Raw genomic sequence first — 17552 nt, forward strand, 5'->3', positions numbered from 1 at the left:
TATTTCAACTCTAAATCCAGTATTAAACTATTAAGAAAAAGCTTCTTAAATTAAGAAGAACCTCTTGCTGGCAACGCAAGAGCATCTATACAAAGTATACATAATATTACCTGGTAAAACTAAAAGGGAAATAAAAATCATCATAACCTCTTGCAAATGAAAGTGGGCTTATTTCCAGATATTTCCATTGGCTTCAGTGTTTGACTCTGAATTAAACAGAACAGGGGTTCAAAATCTGACCTCTAATTTGTAAAACCTTTCTTTCCCTGTTCCATTCTTTCCATAGTAAGAACAATCAGATTAGGAACTAATGTTGTCTGTATCTTTGTCCTTTAAATAAACTGCTGAATATCACTGTGTTACGTCTGTGAGCTCTTTCAGATGATCTGTGAAAAGCATACTTGAAATTCCTTTTTCAAACTGAATTTGCAGTGATTTTCTTGCAGTAATATGAGAATAAATGAAAGAGATAATTGATTTCAGCAGTAAGCAATTATACACAATGACTTTTCTACAGCCGTTGTCTAATCAAGAGACAATGAGCCCAGCATATCAAGCCTTAGATTTAAGCATTGGTTTTGAGGTATTCATATGATATGCAAGATGCACAACTTTTTGTATTCTGTTATATTGCAGATGCACCAAAATACTTGCTACAAACTTTTAACCCTTCAGAAAAAATTTATACTTGTATACATGATTTGGATCTGAAGAAAAGAAACAGCTACTGTTCAACTGAGTAAAAATATCTGATGATTATCAACATCAATAAATAACATTTATGGCAAGGCTGATCTAAAAGTGACACTGGGCTAAAAATAACTCAACAAAATTAACAATGAATGATTTGTTATGAATATGAAACATGCATATACACAGATGCCAGTTACATAACCCATTTCTTGTATCATTAAAGAGTAAACACCAGCCTATTCTTTCAGCTTATCAAAACACAGTAAAAAGCAGGCACATTTCTCTCCTCTAATTAACAGATTTTTTAACTGCATGTCTTTTACTACTGCAGCAGAATCTCATCTGCCTCCTTAATCTGAATTGCTACATACAAATGCCTATTGCTCCCAAAGGCTTTTCTAAGAAGCATCTGTAACAAAAGAATTGTAGGCGCATACCTTAACCTCTTGGTTGGCAAAAATCTCCACATCAACCCCACAGGCAACCAGAGTGGAGACATCACAGTCCATGCTACGGGCTGGCATCCCCCCCTTTTGTACACAGAGTTAGGCAACCTCAGAGTACAAATGATTGGAAGAAAAAAAAAAAAAATCTTCAATTCAGTATTGCAATCGAACAGTCCAAAATTCTGTTTCAATGCTGACAATAACTGCAAGCTTCCGACACGAGCTCTTGCACTTAACTGAGTTGCTCCTTGCCTTTCCCTCGTACACCCACCAACTGAGCAGGCACAGCATAGTAACAGCGCTATTCCATCTCTCATGGCAATGACATCACCACAAAGACTGACATAAGCTAAATCTATTTTTTCAACCCTTTTATCTCTAGGCAGCACAGTGGATCAAATTGAACATGATTATGTGCTAAATCTGAACTCGGACTAAATCAATTCAAGCAGCGTTCACTGGCAACTGAGTCATAGCTGTTGTTTCAGCTGAGCGCTTATGTTGGCAAAAAAGATTGCCTGACACTGAAAGCTTCACTCTGAGTGTAAATTAACCCAGCATTTAAAGCCGCTAAGCACAGGGTAACATTCATTACTTTATTATACTTTAAAATCTACAGCATGAAAAAAAAACCAACAAAACCCTCAGCATTCTGCTTTTAGTAGCTCTAAGTCTTTTTTAATAAAGCACGCTATATAACCCCACACATGAGATTAGAGAACATCTAGTCCTACCATCAGGAGTGATCAGCATACTGCAAATTCAATCCCTGCACTTAGATAGACAAGTTGCACTATGACTCATCTTCAGAAAGATCAGAGGCATGTCTGTGTGTGATTTGGAAGTCAATGCTCCTTCAAAGAACAGAACATGAAAAGTTTGCCTTGAAATTAGGACTTCACACTAGGCAACCTGTACACCATCTGTCCTTAGGGTTACTCCTTCACAAATGTAACAAGAAATAGATTTAAGGAAAGGGAAGAAGTTTTATACCTGCTGACTCAGTGGTCTGTTTATTCTTTGCAAGCTTATTTTTTAATGATAGAAATAAAATATCTACAAATTTGGGGCTCCTAAAGTTGATCTTTATCCCAGACTTGCACCATTATTTTTCCTCTAATGTTTCATTCTTGTGATCCATAAATTACTTTTAATTGTTGCAGGCCTAGAAATGACATTTATGGATAAGTCAGATTAACAGGCAGAATTAAAATATTTAACTGTTGATATAAACCTAGCAGCAGCACATAGCTCAATGCAAGAGACTGTTCTGCTTACTCCGCTTCATTGACAAATACTGCAGTTTGTACCACATTCTGTGATGCTGCACATAGTTTTAGACAACCTAGTTTAAATATCAGTAGCGAACTATCTCGGACACGTATGCTGAACCACGGTCAGTTTGGGCTGCAGACTACCATACCTTTAATGCAATCAAAATGAAGACACCTGGGGAAAAATACATCACGTTCTCTGCACCAAAACTGTGGATTCAGGCACCTAAAAGCAGAAGCAGCTTCAGATTAGACTCAAGCTACCCAGCTTCCTGCCTTATTCTTTTGCCAGCGCCATAAGTTTGGTAAACGCAGGGAATTCCAGGTTAGCCGATGACAGAACAACCTCCACTGAGAAATCCACTCTTTACCCCTGCGAGCTGGCAGTAAGGTTAGATGCTGTTACAGAAAAGCTGAGATCTCTTATCAGAACATTCTTTTCCAAGTTCTATTAAATTATTTGCCTGCTTTTTAACTTGCATTTGTAGTAGCCCCCTCAGCAGTAATCACAAACTAAGATCCAGAACCAGGACAGAAACATATCCCAGCACTAAAGATTTTACAGACCAAGACTATACCGATCAACAGAAATGGATAAGGTAGTACAAGGCAGCAAATGAATCAATACGGTTTATCATGATAATCAATTGTTCTGTACACCAGTCACTTAATTACTGTCAATTTTTTTCATAAACCATAGGAAAAGACTTTTAGGAAACAATTTGAAATTAACATTTTTGTGCATGTTTAGAGGGACTTTTATTCATATATTTGAATATCATATATATGTGATATCATAGAAAAAAGTCATAAAAATGCCTGATTGAAATTCTAAGCAGGCAGCAATGGAAAAATCATGTCGATCAGAAAACTGAGAAGTTAGTAACTGGTTATCAAAGAGCTGGAAGGAAACACCGAAAGCAAAGACAAATCATGTATATCTGAGCCTAATGAAAGTTTTAGCAGTGTGGACCAACAGGACAAAAAAACATAACAAACATTTGAAAAAGGAAAAGATCAAGAATTAGATGATGCTGATCCCTAAGGTCTAGAAAGGCATCTGAAGTGAAAGTGATGGTGTGGTTTCATAGCAGTGACAGAAAAAAGATCTTACAATACAGAGCTACACTGGACAGTTCCATAATAATTTATTTCCTTTTTTCATTTTTAAAACTGTCACCTATCAATTTCAGTAGCCCATCTCCTTAATCTTATGAAAATGGTACATGGTGTGCGAACTGACCTGTTCCACTTCATGATTATTCTTGCACTTCTCCTTTCAAAACAGAATCATTGCAATTTTTCCACTCCATCTGACTAAGGAAATCTCACTGAGATCACAAATACTTTCATTTCTTGTTTCTTCTTGCCTATTCCTAAGCATAACCTATTTTTCCCCTTAAAAACCACTCTAGCTCACAAGGGTATTTTAGTGAGCTCTTTACAGAGACAACCTAGTTGTTTTTGCTTCTCGAAAACAAAGATTACCTAACAGAAGAACTCTACAGAGCGTCTGAGTACTTCAACTTACGTCTTTCAATATACGTCATATTCTATTTGTTACTACTCACTTCTCATTTGAAATCAAGACATAATCCTATGTGAGATTTTTTCAGGGTACTCTACAATTCCTTATAGTCTCATCTAACGTTAATAAAAAAATTTATTATCGGATAGTTTAAAATTGATTAATATTGACTGCTTTCTCCAAATCAGGAGACTTGTTTTTCAATCAAATTTAAAGAAAGATTCTTTCAATTTCTTTCAAAACAATTCTCAACTCTGGCTCTAGATGGTCTTGCTAAATTCAATTCAGCAAACTCCCAAGAAAAAAAAAAACACATTTCATGCATATTTTGAAGTATCATATTTAATAAACACAAACTGATATAGACCCATAATGCATTTCAGCATACTCGAAGAACCTACTCTTTTAGTAGGTTCTTCAGATCACAAAATGCTACTACCATAGCTTTAGTACTAACATGTGAGCAGGAAAGTCGCTCTCTTGTTGGCAGGTGCTAAGCCAGAGGATTGATGGATCACATACATAGCTTAAAGCTTCACCTGAAAGTTAAAGGCTAGACAATATATGGAGTACTAATACTGACCAATACAAGCAGATTTTTTTTTTTCAAGTAAAACATTTGGTGTTGAGGACCTGACATCAACAGTATACTTAGTTTCAAGAGGGATTATTTTAGGCTAGCTCTAGTATGCCCTGTGGACCGGTACCCAGCAGTAGCACAGTAGAAGCAATCCTGGAGGCATCCTCTGGTGTAAGTTCATCTGAAGGGAACCCACATGCAGAGTGCTCTGCAATGTGAGCCAAAGCGCAGAAGGTGGAAGACCATTTAGGAAGAAAATGACCTGAACTAGAATGCTAATGTAAGTGCATCCAAAAGTAAACAACTCTGTTGCCGTCCCCTACCAATTTTACATTGGGCTTAAGGCCACGACCACTAATTCTGAGAATGGAGAGAAAGTAGAGAGTTTTAAACAGTCATTCAGAAGTTTCTCAATTCATTTCAGGTTTTGTCCATAGTAGCAATTGTGCATGGAATTAAATGGGCACTATTCACTATGTGTGTGTATTTCAGGGGAGTGAATTTAAGAACAATTGAGACTCACTTGTATATCTAGGCTGAGTATGGAAATACCAAGTTTTTACAGTTACGTGTATAGCCATGAAACAGGTTCTAGAACTCAGAATAGTACTGATTAAACATAACTCTGGGTGGTATCGTTCCTTCACAAGAACCAACATGATCCCGTAGCATCAGTAGACTCTCTGATGATTAACACTTGATGATCATGTCTTATACATGAATCAGCAATTCCCTTCAAAAAGACGAAAAGTTTCCAAAATCAGAAGGAAAATAAGTCATGTTGTTCCAACCAGGGACAATCTTGCATTCTGGATTTGTACAGTGCCTGTGACAACGCAGTCCTAGTCTACAACCTTTACTGCTGCGTGTGGAGTTTTTGTTTTTCTACAGTGTTACCATAGTTATAGCTATGTCTCAGCTTGATCATATAAATAGTACCACAGACTCAAGACTTTTCAAGCTCAACTGTCAAGTCATTAAAACAACTTGTGCAAAATCTTGACCCTCCTTTTGCAAGCAAACTACTACTGATTTAGCCTTAGGGAAGCTTCACTGTATCTGGACCTCACAGTAACATCAGCCACATTGTAAACAAAAATACCAGCTAAATTCAGAAGCAAGTGTGACATTTTTTGCTTACTGGATGAAGCTTGTGCTCATTATTACTAGTAATAGAGGGATTATTTCTGTGGCAGCTCTGCTTGCAAGTGCAAACCATATTAAGGTATTGTACAAATCCAGAACAATAAAAAGAAACCCTACATCAATGACCCTTTGATGCTTGAATGGAACACCATAAATAGATTCACATTAGGTCTGACTCAAATGTTTTTAATGATGTACGTCTTTATCGATCTGTCAAACCTACTACACAAGTCAAAAGTATTTAAACCAAGCTCCCTTATATACCTGTCACTAGGAACATACTTTTACAAATATAATCCTATTTTTTAACAGAATTATAAAAGATAAACACTTTTAAAAACCCATAAAAATTTAATAATGTAAGAGACAGCCCTGGAAAAAAGCCCAGAAAAAAGACAGCTCTTCCAGTTTCTCTGTCTGCAGCAGAAGATAAGAAAGGCCAACCAGATACATTCTTCAGGAGCAAAGCTAGCTCCTTCAAAGAGGTCTTTCATAAAAACATTAAAAGAAAGTGGAATACTGAAGACTGAGTAGGGTTCAGCCATAGAAGGAAAAAGAACATACTACTTTTTTTTTTTCTTATGACAGTGAGCATTGACTTGTGCTAAAGTAGATTACCCCCAAAAGAATGGAAGTTACAGATAAATCCAGCCAGAGGAACACACCAGCAACACATCAGACTAGGAGAACCTGGGCCAAGAACTGGGAACTGAGGGGAGGAGTCATCCTCGTCTCTAGCTACACTGACGTTTACGCTCTGTATATATTGAAAGGTGAAGACTGGCACTTTCAGGACACAATTCAGAGAGAGCTGTCTGAAGCTAAGGGAGATGTGAAAGCAAATGAGAGAAAATACATTACCCGATGCTATGAGCTAGCATCACCATGCTAGATGAGTTCACTGTTACCTGGAAATAATATTCCCACTCTTCATTCCCAAACAGAATGGACACCCAATGTTACTCTGTTAAATTATGCCTCTTTTAACAATGTTGTGAGGATTTTAACTCGTGATTTAATAGATTTAATAGATTTAATAGATTAATAGATTAAAAAGCCTGAGATTCCATTAACGTCCATTAGCAAACTTTTCCAAGAATGGAGTCAACAGCTGAAACAAGACTGCGTTAAACCAGAGGAAGCCTATCTGCACCGACCTACTCTTTCCTAGGCTCTAAATTACTATCAAAACTTCATGAATTTTCAGAGGCTATCGAACACAGCAATATAGAAGATACAAAATAGAGCATCTAAAGCATCTTTGAACCCTCCAAAGATGATAAATAGATGAATTATATATCAAATAAAATATCTTTTAGATAGAAAATTTAACTAGCATTTACAATAAATAAGGAACAATAAACTATCCAACAGCTACAAACCCACTGATTTTTCCAAGATGAGTTTGACCCCCAAGCTAAAGTTTCTACAAACTCTAAATTGGCAACAATTGTGGCAAAAAAGGACCCCGATTCACCCCTTCTTGTAACAAATAATCATTCCTATGGTTTGAAGATTTGTAAAGTCACAGAATTTTGGCCAGAAAAAAAAAAGAAATGGAAATTTAAACTCAGAATAACCCTAAATCAGTAAGTTCCTCATACATGCAGAAACTCTAGAGCTTGGAAAATCCCTAGCTGAACCATGCCTTGGCTGGCCTTGATTTTTGGAAAGGTAACTTTTCTGTATTATAAGTGATATTTTGCTTTTCTGTAGGTAATAACTTTCTGTTAGTCACACTTATAGATCTCAGAATCTGAAGGTCCAAGAGTCAGGAAATAAACCAAATCATAAACATTATGAAGGATTTCTCCCTCCTTTAATAAAGATAATATCAAGCAACTCAAAGACCCACATATGATAATGTGAGAATACTTCAGTGACTGAATAAATGACTATGTCATTTAGCCAATATCATTTTGCTGTCTCCTTTAGCTACATACAAGTTTCAACTCTGAGTCAGAATTGTTCAATTACTTTTAACATGCCAGTATCATTCATAGTCCTTAGCTTCCAAGTATAAGCGGGGAGGTGTGAGGGGGTGGAAATCAGTGCATGTGTCTTCTGCCTACTGGAAATGGTTACAAATCCTTCCCTGTGCCAGATCACACAGGATAAGAACTGTTATGGTTCCAGACTACAGAACCCTCTCTCTCATAAAATGAGCTGCCACAGTTCAGAAGTCAGGATGTCCTTGATTCATTTGGTGAACGGATGACCACCCACAGAAGATGTAACACACACATGAATCCCTGATAACAGAAAAAGATGATAATCCTGCAGTGTAAACTAAATTTATTTGCAGTCTGTCTACATAGTATCATAGATAAATTGCGTAGGTTTCAGTTTTAAATTAAAAGAACTAAACATAGATCTCCACAGCCTGGTATATACATTGCCATTACAGGCGACAGATTTGGGACTTCGTTTCATTGCTTCAGCATGGATAGCTAGTGCCATGTGAGATGCCTTGGGTATCCAAGACACACGCACGGGGTTGACAAACGTGATAAAGGATCTCTGGAAGACCCTTCTCCTCTGAACCATCAGCCAGAGGCCCTGAGAGATTATTTAAGATATTTAAATTAGCACTAAGCACCTGTATTTGGGCAACTGAATGGTTCTTGTTCACTATGCTCGACGGACTCGAGTAGGATTTTGCTGACCAGTTGCTTGATGTGTAGTTTAGAATTGGATGAATTGCTCTCTAACCTCCACTGATTGCTAACTTAGATTTCCAGCAACTACAACAGAAACATAAACATATAGTGCATATGTACAAGCTGATGTTTAAATTTAAGAGTTGATCTTGAACTGAATCCTACACATAATGTTACCACTGTGCCTCACTTTCTTCAACAGCAAGATAGGAATGGTGATACTTAGCCACTGTGTAGATGTATGGCAATGTTGATGAGCATGTATAAAACATATTTTCCAGGGAAACTTCGATCGATAGATTTTTATGTTATCTTTAATTTTATAAAAGACTGCAAAATGGGTGACACGCTTACATATATTTACTCTTGCAGTACTTGAAAACAGAATTAAAACTAGGTGATACATGGATTCTGTAAGAGACTGCCACACACACACAGAGGATGCCAGGCCAATGCGCTGAGAGCTGCAACAAGCTCCGAAATCTCAGGCACCTTCTCAGTTACTTGAGGAGGATGGAGGTGCTCATAGGCCGGCACAGGAGCAAGACGCTGAAGAGATGGATTCAACTCTTCACAGAACTACCTTTGTGACCTTGGATGAAGAACACGCAGGAACACACATTCAGAAGGGCTCAGAGCCCTTGTGTTTTATTTGGATTTTAAGTGTAAGCTGGGCAGGACAGGTACTCTCCATTACTAGACGTTATTTAATGGATGCCAGTTGGGACAGGCCTGTAATACTCCTGCCTAAAAATGTTATTTACAGTTACCTGTGAACTCTGTTAACAGTTTCAAAATGTGTTTTTAAATCATTTCCATTTACCCTTACTTGTCTCAGACTAGCAAGGGTATTTAACATGCCTGTATGTTTTCCTTGGCATTTGAGACACTTCATCACAGCAAAATGCCCTTGAAAGAAAAGCCTGGAATACCAATGCCCACTGCTGTGAGAGAGACCAACCTTATCTCTCAACTGCAGCTCTGCACAGGACACGCAGGTGAAAGATTTAATGGCTGTGCTGAGAGAAAACAGTGCTTACTGCTAAGCCAGCAAAAACAGCCCAGCTCAAAGGAAAAGAGAAAAAAAAAAAAAAGAAAAAAAGAATAAACAGCATGCAGTCAGACAGCAAATAATGAAGCAATGAATAAATAGATTTCTTACATAATTTGTTACTGCTATTTTATCCTGATACTATAGGGTGGGTATTTATTTTGCTGCAAGACTTTAAACCAGATAGTCTCTTCTCCTGGTAATTCCCTCATCCAACTGCAGACAAAAAAGAAGTGTTGATACTTAAAATTTACCATATACAAATATCCATTCTTGTCTTCATTACAGACAGAAGACACTGTCTTCCATTTTGACACATTCTCTGCTATTATTTTTTTATTTATGTTCAAAGGACAGATGGAGATTAGATAATACCAGGCCCAAAAGTCAGATATAAAGCTTCTCCAGTGGCTCTAAAGTGAAATGTGAAATCTGTTGAGGAAGTTGTGTTGTTTTTTTTTTTTCGCCCTAGAGCATATAACTGATGATCAGAAAAAAAAGAAATCTGAGTAATTCTAAAATATTAGTGAACTTGTAATGTATTTATAAAATGGCTTTATCCAAGTCCCTCCCCACAATGCTGATTTCATGATTTCACAAACAAAAGAAAGATACCACGATGGCCCATTTAAGAGCCTGTATCTTACGTGAAGATATAAGAGATCAGATTTAGTTTCCCCCTTTTCCTCTCCCTAAAAACCAGACTTACTTTCCCAACTAGAACTTGAGAAATAGTCTTCCTTGACCCAGCCAAAGAAAGGACCAGAACCAGTCTTCCATTCTTCTGTTTTCTCAATATTTCAGTAGTTTTTATAAAGTGTGATACAGCTCTAAACAGATATTAACAAAAATAAAATAAAAAAAGTTAAAACAGAGCTAGTTCCCATACAGTCATCTCACACATGAAGTATCAGTACAGTGCTTTCAGAAGATGTGTATTTAATACAGTTCTAAATCATTTAGTCATTCTATACGTTGGTTCACTCTCTAATAACAGGGCATTACAATGCATTGTCAATATTAAATTGACAGTAATTAAATAGCAGATACATTAAAAAATACAAGTGAGTGACAGAAAATCGATCTTATTTCAAAGCAACTTATCTATATTTAAACAATCAACTTCCTTCTGAAACATGGAGCTGTGAACAATGAACCCAAATGCATGCTATTACACAAACCAAAACATTTTCTAGTATAAGAATGTTTCCATACAAAAATTCCAACTTATTCTAGTTTTTATAGTCTTCAGGAAAAAAAAAAAAGAAGTATTTCTGATTTGAGTCATCCAGATCCATGGGAAGTCTTGTCTGCACTAGATATTCTGGCCAAATTAGAGCTACCACTAAAATGCCTAATATAGAGAAAGCCTCAGTGCAGATTTTTCTCACTTTTGAACAACGACATCAGCCGTACTTGCAGTTGAGGCAGCAGTTCTGCATGTACCATACAAAGTCTATAGTAGATGCAAACTGTCAATTAAGAAAGACCTCAGGCATACATGCTATTCTCACCACCTTAATTTGTAAAGTCTCTCAATCATATAGAAAAGCCTAGACAACAGTGACTTTTCAAGAGCTATTTCCAAAGACAGGAGGGCGAGAACCCAAATATTGGCTCCAACTAACCTAGAGCAGTTCAGCTGTTACTTTAGCTTTTGGGGTTTGGTTGGTTGGTGGGTTTTTTTTTTTTCATTTAACTGTAAGTAACTTAGTTTTAATCAGGAGTCCCTGTAAAAACTCGAAAAACCAGAAACAACTGTTTCTATGAAGTTGTGCAAAGTTTCTTGTTTTGTTGGAAACAAGACACTTTCTCAGCCTCAGATTTTTTTTTTTTTTTTTAATAGCTTCTTACGGTCTTCTGGTTGCTTTACATCTAGGCAAACCCAGCTTATGAACTTCTTTGACTTTGGGAATATGCTGGTTAATTTTTTTTTAAGATTTCAGATTAAGTGGCTACATACCTTTGGACCTAGGACTGATTCCTAAATTGTACCTACGGTTACATCAGTAAACTAAGTCTGCCAGGAATAGTCTAAGCTTAGTTTTGAGACCAACTAGCACACACCAGTCCACATCTGTGCTGGTAATGTTGGCCTTCAAAACAAGAGAACTGTCTTCAGCCTGCCCACGGGGAACATCTCAACTGCTGCAGAGCTCTACCCATGCCCAGGAACTGCTGGGAGAAAACACTAATTAGCACAGCTAGATTCAGGCCAGTCTAACAATTTACATGTTTACATAGACAAGCATGCCTGAACTTATTGTTGTAGATGCTGTTGTTAAGACTTCTTAGTTGCCCCTGCTCCCTGCCAGGCTTTAACAGTCAAAGATAGTTTGTAGAACCTAATGGACCTGTTTAATCACTACTTTTTTTTTTTAAGACTATGTTAAAACATTCAAATTGCAAAAGTGGGGGAAAAAAAAAACAATAAAACACAAAACACGCTAGATCTCAGAAAATGCTACGTAAAAATTCCACTAAGTCATGACTTCAATCCCAAAGCAACTACCTTTGACTTCTGCATGTCAAGACACAAAGATGCAGGCCCATTAATCTGATGTGGAGTTGTTCTCTATAGTGCAGTCCATCCGTAATTTTGTCCAAGCTAGATTTAAACATCCAAGTGAGGATCTCTCTTTAACAAAGACTGTAGTTAAAATTATCTGTTAGGACAATATGAATTTACCTGTTACTCAATTCTGCATTTCTAATCATGACCACTTGCGCCCCAGTTATTTTCCACTCTGAATTTTGCTCACAATGTTATCACAGCTTACTTCACCTCATAATCAAGCAATGTATATATTTAGTTATTTTTATATTTCTTCACAAGTAAGCTCTTCAAATTACCTGAGAATATTTATTGATGATTTAACTTTAATCTGCTAATTATTTTTGTAATCTGTTACCAACAATTCAGGGTAATCTGTTCCAGTTATATGAATCAATTCATAGAACAGTTATGGATACAGAATCTACAGCTTTCCCTTACACAGGGAATTAAAGTTTATTACATAGCTATAGATCACTTAACTCTTTAGTCAGTTAAATTAGAACAATGCAAATAAGCTATGTAGAGGGAGAATGCCAGCACTGAAGCATTCAAAAATCAAAAAATTCAAACCATTAAGAGTTAATCTAACAGCCTCAATTTTCATATAATGCACAGGATCCCAGCTGAGAGGGAAAAAACAAAGTCTCACTAAAAAAACCACTCCTCTCCACCTTATGCCCTTTGATATAAGGCGCTCTGTACTGATGCTTACCATAAAATATGAACTTGAGATTATATTAGTTTGGAGGTCACTATTTGTTTTGCAGCCTTCTTCTGTAGAGGAGTCTTTCTCCTTGCAGCATAAAGGAAGTAGGACTTACTGTAAAAAGGCAGTTGTTTGCTCCTTGTTGAAAAGATATAATATACAAGTATTAATTTGTAATTTAATATGTAACTTTAAAATAGTATGTATAAATTTTAGCCATAAACTGAATTTTTACAGTTAGAACTTCATACTCACCCTTCCAACTTAAGATGGACAAGCAAAATTCTACTTCAGTTCGCTTGAGATGTCACCATTTCTATTACAATTTCCTCAGGCCACAGAGCTAAAATTAGGCTCAAATATTACAACACATAGCAAGAGGCTTCTTGGGTGTACCACCTGCTCTCAAAGGAGTACTTGGAACTACGTTGTTTTATTTCATGGCACTGTTTTTGTCAACTTGAACAAGAAGAAATTCATGCTCCAAAATGTGCATAACAGAGGAAGGTCACAACTCTAAATTAGCTCTTAAAAGACTGCTAAAAAGTATTCTAACACTGGATGACATCAAATGATAGCAACCACTTCTCATGGAAAGGATATGCTCTGCAGCTAATACAGATTTATTCCCACTCTAAATTACTAAGCATATCTCAAGCATGTTTATGTTTCTATGACACAAGGAAGTAACTGAAGACAGGCACAAGCCAAGAAACATTCCTTGAAGATAACTGAATTAGAACTTGAACAAAAAATAATTTCTTATCTTTTGGACAGAGCAACCAGAAGAGTTATATATTTCCTGTTCCATCAATGTTCTTTTAGCATCTTAAAATATTATTGTAATGTCTGGTTGCTATTTACAAAATATTTTACATACACCAAAGAACACAGCCAGATTTCTGAAGGGACATGTACCAGACCATATACAGTAAGCAGATTTTAAAAAGAACAAATTCCCTAGTGAAACAATTCCTATATCAAGTTGCAGACTGTTGCAGGGCAGACATCTGCCCCATATTAGATGGTCCTAAGAGAAGGCCACTGTAGTGATGGCTATAGTATAAAAAATTTGCACATAAAAGATTAAAAGAGCGTCTTGCTAACCACCAAAAGACAGTCCCATCAGTCTACCGTCTGGCTATAAGCCAGGAAGCACAATGGTCCTGAAACAGGGGCAAGGTACAGTCACACAGTCTTACACTGATCCCACCTTAGCAGCAACATAAACCAACAGGGACTAAAAGACATTGATTCATAAAGATACATATTCTGACATCCATAAAGATCGTCCCAACTTGCTACCTTGTGCTTGTAAAGATACAAAAGAGAAGTTGGATGACAGACAGAAAAGTTTCTGTATTAAGATCCACTTACATGTGGGGCGAGCTCCAAACCTGTAAAATAAATGTTCAAAAGCTACTAAATATCACAGAATCATAGAAGGGTTGGAAGGGACCTTCAAAGGTCATCTAGTCCAACCCCTCTGCAACGAGCAGGGACATCTTCAACTAAATCAGGTTGCGCAGAGCCCCATCCAACCTGACCTTGAATGTTTCCAGGGATGGGGCAAATACAGTATTTTGAAAACACATAGATAACAAAAGCTTTTCTGGAAGGCAGAGAAGTTACCAAGTACAAAATCATGCCACAAAGAATCTTCAAAGCATTGACAGGTTTCTCAACGGTTGTATGGTTTTTTTAAAATGTCAATTGAAGATCTGGAAAAGTTATTTAAATTGTAATGGCCCGTATCTTTGACTTTTCCTCTAATGCCTTTGAACCATTCCCTAGCTATGACAACTGCTGTATTTCAATTTGCTAAATAAATTCTTCAGTTTATTAAGATAAACATGAATAATTATTTTTACTGATTTATTTATTACTATACAAAGTAAAACATTTATGCAAGCTTAATGCACAAAATTAAAAGTAGTGCCTTTGGCCCCTAAAGTGTAGAAGGTATTATAGGTTAAGAACTATTTTACCACTACTTCGGAGCAAAAGCTGAGCAAAGAAATAGTATTTTTAAAAAAGCAAAATTGAAAAAGGCAGAAAAAGAATGAGGAGATATCTTTTCCACCATTTAAAAATCAGTATCCTCAAAGAGTGATTTTGTAATCCACAGGATAGTTGCATGCTGCAGCTAACACAGAATAATTTTTTTTTGTTAGTTTATATTTCTGACTAATTTTTTCTATGTAATACTGATGGAGAATTCGGTTGTACAGAATTGCTTTGTCTTAATTGAAGTATTATTTCCTTTGGTGAATGGGAAGCAGTACCAACAACTTTATAAATCAGAAAACATGTCAAATTTAGATACTACAGTTAGTGTTGTCCAGAGACTCCGGGCTGGTCTTTCCCTCAAGAAGCCCAGGAGGACTTATGGATACACAGATATTCACATATTATATCATAAGTTGTGGAAGCTGGAAGCTTAGCATTGAACTGTTGGGGACAGTCACATCTTGAAGATATAAAAGTTAACTCTAAATAATTTGTACAAAGGCTACAAGAGGACTCACAGAGACAAAATGCAGCAGAAACACTTTCTGTTGCATTTTTCTCAACTTGGGAGTAGACCTCCTCCTTACATAACAGTAATTTTATTCTGTGAATTTGAAATAAAGGTAGCCAATATCCTGAGTACATACTTCAGTACAGATCCATGATCTTGCAGCGGGCCAAATCAACAACAAACCCTGCTATCAGAGCTAGGAATCTTCTCACTCATTAAGTTCTTCAGTCTTTTGATGCAGCTGTTTGGCATAGTAGCAGATTGAGCTGAATGAAAAGACTAAGAACTTATCTTTTTGGCCCGTCCACTACTGGAAGCTGTTCCAAAACCAGATGCTCTGTTAGTTAGAAACTCCAGTTTTCAGACAAACTTAAGGCCAGGTTTTTCCCTCTCCCCGCTATTTTTTTTTCCAACTCTTGAATTTATAAACAGCAACATAATAGTTCACAGCCTTCGCTTCTGCTACATTAAAATGAGCCAAACTCTTCCACAAAATATCAATGCAAAGAGAGCTTAGAGATAAAACCAATTTAGAACTCGCTTGGCTATTTCTGCTTGGCCTCCTACAGTGCAGATTCTAACTCAGCTCTTGAGTCACAAGGCTTGCTAGCTTCACATGGACAGACATCCTACCTGTGGTCCCAACAGCTCAGAGCTTTCCATGTCGTGATCTGAGTAGAGGTGTTATTTTCAACATTAATTTGTTAAGTGACAGAACATTGCAGAAGAGCTTATATAAATAGAAGTGGTCGAAAGTTCATGTAGTTTTAAATTCAAATGAAAGAACAGAAACAGATCTATGACAGATACTCCAGTTTTCATAATGGCAGAGAACAGAGAACCAAAACCAAGCTCCTTTCTTTCCATTATCTCAGATTTTCTCCATTTATGACTGTGCAGAATCTGCTGCAACCGAGAAAGCCACTGAAAATGGGCGAACTGGAAAAAGATTCCTGTGCCTCCTCTACACCCTGTTTTTACGGAGTAAAGTTTTCTGACCACTTCATCGTGCCTCTTATATGACTTCGGGGATCTCATTATTTGCTTTCTTGTTTTAGTGTATCATTTACAAATCCTAATAAAAAACACCTGAAACTTCCACTTCAAATCAAAGGCAGGGAGTTAGGTCAACCTCAGATTTGATCAATTTGGAGTTGTGTCACAAACTCGTAACACCACATGACTGGACGAGAATAAACACAGCTTTCTTAAATATAGGTGGAAGTACAATAGACAAGCACAAGCTTACACAACCTTCAGGAGATTTTTGGAAGAGGTTTTGAAAGAGATCATTGCAATCCATACACTTAAATGCTAAAAAAGGCAGCAAAAGTTTAAAGTTAGTCTCCTTCTAAAGAGAACCTTTAATAGATTTTGTCTAGTATGGTTTATTTCAGATAAATAAATGGTGGATCACATACAGTAAGTCACCTGATACAGTACTAGACAGCAGATTATTTGTTAATGCAGAGAAGACAGGATTGGTATAGGAACTGCTAAGCATAGATGAGGATAGCACCACCTTCAGTGCCAAAAGAGGAAGTACCAGTCCGGGGGAAGGCTATTAATACCACTTCTGTCGAAATGGATTGTTAGCAGTAGTTTTATCTGGCATATTAATGACAACCCACGCACAACCCATGACAACCCACGCAACAGACAGGCACTCACAAAACTGCCAATGGCTTAGAATTAGAGGCATCTTCAAAGCACAGGACGATTGAGATCAGGACTAGAAGTTTATCACAGATGGCAGTGCTGGTAAGTTAACGTAACAGCATTTGGAAAAAGCCAACGCAATCCCAGGTTTCAGCAGAATAATTCCAGGTAAAAAGAGACAAATTGTGTCACTTCACAACACCTCAGTTCAATAATGAGTACAGTTTAAGGAAGAGATAGCTAAAAGATGATGGTGGCATAGCAAACGTGTACACGTCATAACAAGCTCCAAGATGTCTGCGGGAGTGCCAACCAGAGAGCAAGATTGGCATTGCTGTTGGAAAGAGACAAGGGTTTTAAGTTAAGTATGGGAGGGAAGAAGTGCAAAGCAACAGTGGTGATAAACTTGAAATGGAACTGTAAAATAACGGCGTGAGTGGGTAAGAGTGCTGGTGCTGGAGAGAGGAAAAAAGAAGCCTGAGCGTACTCCTATTTCATACCATTTTGCATCATCAGATACATCAGAACTGTAGTCACAATGATTCATAAGGAAGAAGGCTAACAGCAGTTTTGAATAATGAAACAGCATGGGAGAAAGTCTGGGAGTCGTGAAACCCAAGCACATGGTCAGCTGAGCTAAGAGATTGTTATGGCCAATACATTCCTTCAGCCATAGAAGCAGGGGGAAAGAATAGTTCTTAAAGTTGAAATTTGCTGAGCATAAATAAAAT

The 17552-nt window shown here is 37.1% G+C and overlaps 1 protein-coding gene across 3 annotated transcripts in view; it reads right to left on the reverse strand.

Annotated features, from left to right (window-relative positions):
• The window catches only part of RCAN2 (regulator of calcineurin 2), a 93421-nt gene that overhangs the window by 41262 nt on the left and 34607 nt on the right, over nucleotides 1–17552 (reverse strand). Inside the window, exon 1 of one of the 3 annotated variants that reach the window (XM_075144918.1) lies at nucleotides 1131–1836. The exons of the other annotated variants lie outside the window; for them this stretch is intronic. Within the exon in view, the coding sequence (XP_075001019.1) occupies nucleotides 1131–1217 (87 nt within the window). The 5' untranslated portion in view covers nucleotides 1218–1836. Of the gene's footprint in view, nucleotides 1–1130; nucleotides 1837–17552 lie in introns of those variants that run through there. 3 annotated transcript variants of the gene reach the window in all.

Source organism: Calonectris borealis, chromosome 3 (genome assembly GCF_964195595.1).
Source record: "Calonectris borealis chromosome 3, bCalBor7.hap1.2, whole genome shotgun sequence".
NCBI classification, from domain to species: domain Eukaryota; kingdom Metazoa; phylum Chordata; class Aves; order Procellariiformes; family Procellariidae; genus Calonectris; species Calonectris borealis.